Source organism: Megalobrama amblycephala, linkage group LG10, assembly GCF_018812025.1.
Source record: "Megalobrama amblycephala isolate DHTTF-2021 linkage group LG10, ASM1881202v1, whole genome shotgun sequence".
NCBI classification, from domain to species: Eukaryota; Metazoa; Chordata; class Actinopteri; order Cypriniformes; family Xenocyprididae; genus Megalobrama; species Megalobrama amblycephala.
The window spans coordinates 21,497,221-21,502,613 of record NC_063053.1 but is presented as its reverse complement, the minus strand read 5'-3'; the positions used below and the strand labels follow the sequence as shown (position 1 = coordinate 21,502,613).

The window sequence follows — 5,393 nt, the reverse complement described above, 5'->3', positions numbered from 1 at the left end:
AAAGCAAAACACATCCACTTGCACATATTTGTCAATCGGAATATTAGATATTTCATGCTATAGTTAACAAATTTGTGAATATTTTGAATAACAAAGGAAAAATTAAATGAAAGCAGATTATCATTCATACAGTGCTGCGGTGTGTCACATAACAAGCAATGACGCGTCACCATGGAAACCATAAAGTGATACGTTCTAAAGAACGGTCGCTTCAAAAAACTCACGCTGGGGGTCAGCCAGAATATTTTAAACTTACGTGCGAAAGGGTTAATAATCTTCTGTTGTGTTTTGTGAAATTTTATTTTTTGGTGAACTGTACCTTTAAATAAATGTTCTGAAATGGAAACAGAACATTTCCTAGTTCACTGGTCAAAATATCATTGTCATCTCACTTGTGATTATCTATGAATTAAAAACAGGGAAAAATCATTTTTGCATTATCTCTATATAGTACATACAAACAGTATTACTTTAACTTTACATTAATAGTTATTAGTGACTTGAAGCCGATAATGGCGTCTCTACATGGCTAGCGACTCGTGTCCAAGTGTCCAAGTCATTACTGTAGCCCCCTCTGTTGGTGGAAATAAGCTCTAACCAGATTTGCAGTGCTTTTCTGGGTGTTTTGTATGTGCTGTCGAACGGCTCCAGTCGGGGACAGGACACCAAAAACCGGGATTATCCCGATAAAACAGTCACCAACGTCTAGTCACCCATAGGTTAAATATTATCCTACACATTTCACCCAAGCTTCCGTCTTTTAAGACTGTGTTTGACATTGCTCTGGTCTGGATAAGACAGATTTGCCACCTCTGGCACAATCGGTTTCACTTTACAGAACTGACGGATTGATTTTACTATGAAACATGAGAATTTTAAATTCAGATGAGTTAAAAATTGCAGAGACTACTTTATATGCGCATCTGCCTAAATCCATAAAGGTAAGTAGCTACTATGTTTACTTTATTACATGTCACAGCAAAACGTGAATCGCTTGAAATGCTTTTAGAATCGCATTTAATCCAATACCTGATGGTTTTTAGGTGTATGGATTCGTTTTTGCTATAAACAGACAGAAACCACACACTTTGGAGGTATTGGTGGATACGTGGCCAGCTTTTACCACTATCATTGTTCGACCAGATCCAAATGTGAGATTGCGTTGTTTATATTAACTCTCCAAAACTTTGTCCAACTAAACCACTTTTATGTTAACATCACTAATGTTCGTCTGAAATCATTAGAATAATCGAGCAAAGGACTTTATGAAAAAGGTGACTCTATACAGTACAGATGAAGAAGTCCTGAGAAGAATGCTGACTGTGGAAAATGCAATTGACTGGAGCACATACTTCTTAATAGGAGGTATGTCTTTCCCCCCTATATTATATTATATTACATTATTAATGTGGCTTATGCTTATTTTAATTACATTAATTCTAGGATGTGATGTACGTCATTCACCAATGCTGAAGGAAATTGCTGCTTCTAGGGGCGTCACTATGAAAGGGTACTCTTTAGTGCACCTTATGATATTAACTGATCCCAGTCATTTACCTGAGCTAACTGCCAGGTAAGATGATCCCTATATTTTACGTTTTAAAAGGTTTTGTCGTCAACTCATAAATATCTATTTGTGTTTCAATACGATGCATTTACATAAAAGCTTGATAATGATTAAAATTTTCCTTTGTATCTTCGCTTCCTTCCTCAGTGACCTTGACACCAGAGTGTCTGTCCTGAATGAGTCACATGCCGATGCAGTTAACAAGACTTGGAAATTTGGTGGGGATGACAAAGGTTACAGGAACATCCTCCATCTCATCAGCCATTTCCCCACATGCTGCATAACGGATGAGAACAACCAGCCTGTGTCTTGGGTACTGTTGTATGATTACTGTGCCATAGGAATGTTGTACACTCTACCAGAGCATCGTGGGAAGGGATATGCCAAAACCCTGGTCACTACAATGGCAAAGAAGCTCCATTCTCAGGGCTATCCTGTGTACTGTTTCATTGAAGAATGCAATCAGCTTTCCTACAAACTTTTTACAAGCCTTGGTTTTACAGAGGACCCCTCGTATAGGGCTGCCTGGTACGAATTCATTTGTTAGAGTGAATACTCACCACTACTCTTTTGAATGTTGTCATGAAATCAAAATTCTAATTTTTTAATGCACTTCTGCATTGTTTATTATAAATGATTTATTTGTGCACATCATTATTTTTGGAAATTCATGTGCTCATGTAATCTTTAATCAAAAACTTTAACTTTCCTTCTCCCTCATGATTACGTGAAGGTGCAGTCACATACAAAAAGATCTATTCACAGTTGTAATATTTTTTGTACATTTTGATGATGACATTGTGATCTAGAACTTTCACTAAAATGTTTTAAGAATGAAGGTCAAACCACCAAACCTGGGTAATGACACTACTTGCCTCATGTTAGAGGAAATCTGTGTTAAGTTGAGTTATTGGAGAATGCCTGAGCAATTTCCATTTTAAATAAAAAAGTATTAAAGGTGCCCTAGATTATGTTTTAAAAAAGATGTAATATAAGTCTAAGGTGTCCCCTGAATGTGTCTGTGAAGTTGCAGCTCAAAATACCCCATAGATTTTTTTTTATAAATTTTTTTAACTGCCTATTTTGGGGCATCATTATAAACGCGCCGGTTTTATGCAGCGGCCCCTTTAAATCCCATGGTCTCCGCCCACAGAGCTCGCGCTTGCCTTAAACAGTGCCTTAAAGTTTACACAGCTAATATAACCCTCAAAATGGATCTTTACAAAGTGTTCGTCATGCATGCGGCATGTATGCGTCGGATTATGCGAGTATTGTATACTGTTATATTGTTTACTTCTGATTTTGAATGAGTTTGAGTCCGTGGCTAACGGCTAATGCTACACTGTTGGAGAGATTTATAAAGAATGAAGTTGTGTTTATGCATTATACAGACTGCAAGTGTTTAAAAATGAAAATAGCGACGGCTCTTGTCTCCGTGAATACAGTAATAACCGATGGTAACTTTAACCACATTTAACAGTACATTAGCAACATGCTAACGAAACATTTAGAAAGACAGTTTACAAATATCACTAAAAATATCATGTTATCATGGATCATGTCAGTTATTATTGCTCCATCTGCCATTTTTCGCTATTGTTCTGTCACGGTTGCACACAGAAACAAGATGGTAAGATCCAAGTGCAGCAGTTTAATAAAAGGGAAATCCAAAATCATACATCCAGCACAGGCATGGGTCAAAATCCAGAGTGACAGTCCACAGAAAACAAAAGCCAGCGGTACAAAATGTGCACATAACAGAATATAACAAACCACAACCAAGGACAGAAACAACTGAGACTAAATAGACAGACACTGATAATGAAACACAAAACAGCTGAGTGCAATGATGAATGGTGATTAGTCCAGGGAGTGTGTATGGGAAATGTAGTCCATGAAATGGGTGAACAGAGAGTCCGGGATGGAGTGCCCTCTAGTGGCTGAAAGGGCACTCTCACTGGTGATCATGACATTACCCCCCCTCAAAGGAGCGGCTACCAGACGCTCCACCAGACAAAACACAAACACACAAAAACTCAGGAGGGAGGTGGACAGGAGGAGGATCAGGGGGAGGGATGGTGGGCCAGATCCAGGGTGCCCAACTGATAGCCAGGGCGGTGCTGGAGGAACTGACCAGGCTGGTTCCAGCGGTTCTGGAGTCCTGGCTGAGTGCCAGGGCGGCGCTGGAGGAACTGACCAGGCGGGCACTGGCAGGTCTGGATTCCTGGCTGAGTGCCAGGGAGGTGCTGGAGGAACTGACCAGGCTGGTTCCAGCTGTTCTGGAGTCCTGGCTGAGTGCCAGGGCGGCGCTGGAGGAACTGACCAGGCGGGCACTGGCAGGTCTGGATTCCTGGCTGAGTGCCAGGGCGGTGCTGGAGGAACAGACCAGGCGGGTCTCAACGGTTCTGGCAGCCTGGGCAGAGGCGGCAGGGCAGAAGGCTTGGACGGCGGCGGCAGGGCAGAAGGCTTGGACGGCGGCGGCAGGGCAGAAGGCTTGGACGGCGGCGGCAGGGCAGAAGGCTTGGACGGCGGCGGCAGGGCTAGCCAAGGGTGCTTCGAGGCCATATCAGGGCGAGCGGGCAGCTCGGTGACGGCCTCCGTGGCCGTATCAGGGAGAGCGGGCAGCTCGGTGACGGCCTCCGTGGCCGTATCAGGGAGAGCGGGCAGCTCGGTGACGGCCTCCGTGGCCGTATCAGGGAGAGCGGCCAGCTCGGTGACGGCCTCCGTGGCCGTATCAGGGAGCTCGGGCTGCTCTGGGACGGCAGCGGGCTCGGGCTGCTCTGAGACGGCAGCGGGCTCGGGCTGCTCTGGGACGGCAGCGGGCTCGGGCTGCTCTGGGACGGCAGCGGGCTCGGGCTGCTCTGGGACGGCAGCGGGCTCGGGCTGCTCTGGGACGGCAGCGGGCTCGGGCTGCTCTGGGACGGCAGCGGGCTCGGGCTGCTCTGGGACGGCAGCGGGCTCGGGCTGCTCTGGGACGGCAGCGGGCTCGGGCTGCTCTGGGACGGCAGCGGGCTCGGGCTGCTCTGGGACGGCAGCGGGCTCGGGCTGCTCTGGGACGGCAGCGGGCTCGGGCTGCTCTGGGACGGCAGCGGGCTCGGGCTGCTCTGGGACGGCAGCGGGCTCGGGCTGCTCTGGGACGGCAGCGGGCTCGGGCTGCTCTGGGACGGCAGCGGGCTCGGGCTGCTCTGGGACGGCAGCGGGCTCGGGCTGCTCTGGGACGGCAGCGGGCTCGGGCTGCTCTGGGACGGCAGCGGGCTCGGGCTGCTCTGGGACGGCAGCGGGCTCGGGCTGCTCTGGGACGGCAGCGGGCTCGGGCTGCTCTGGGACGGCAGCGGGCTCGGGCTGCTCTGGGACGGCAGCGGGCTCGGGCTGCTCTGGGACGGCAGCGGGCTCGGGCTGCCCTGAGTCCATCACAGGACTGACAGGGAGAGCATGCGGAGCTGGAGCGGACTCACTGGCTGGAATGGACTCACTGGCTGGAGCGGGCTCTGGAGTGGACTCACTGAGTGGAGCGGGCTCTGGAGCGGACTCACTGGCTGGAGCGGGCTCTGGAACGGACTCACTGGCTGGAGCGGGTTCTGGAGCGGACTCACTGGCTGGAGCGGGCTCGGGCTGTTCTGAGTGCATCCTCCAGGCACGCAAGACAGCCAAAATATAAAAAGTGAAGACAGCCCTCCTAGCCATCACGGGACTGACAGGGAGAGCGTGCAGTACTGGAGTGGACTCACTGGCTAGAGCGGGCACTGGAGCGGACTCACTGGCTGGAGCGGGCTCTGTAGTGGGCTCACTGGCTGGAGCGGACTCACTGACTGGAGCGGGCTCTGTA

The 5,393-nt window shown here is 48.6% G+C and overlaps 1 protein-coding gene across 1 annotated transcript; it reads left to right on the top strand.

Moving 5' to 3' along the window:
• The first annotated feature begins 410 nt into the window (after positions 1-410).
• Positions 411-2,528, top strand: si:dkey-76k16.5 (uncharacterized protein LOC566887 homolog). Its single transcript, XM_048205424.1, has 5 exons — positions 411-941; positions 1,044-1,151; positions 1,245-1,365; positions 1,444-1,573; positions 1,715-2,528. Exons 1-5 carry the CDS (start codon positions 867-869, stop codon positions 2,112-2,114), a joined length of 834 nt encoding a protein of 277 aa, XP_048061381.1. The 5' UTR covers positions 411-866; the 3' UTR covers positions 2,115-2,528.
• Positions 2,529-5,393: the final 2,865 nt, after the last annotated feature.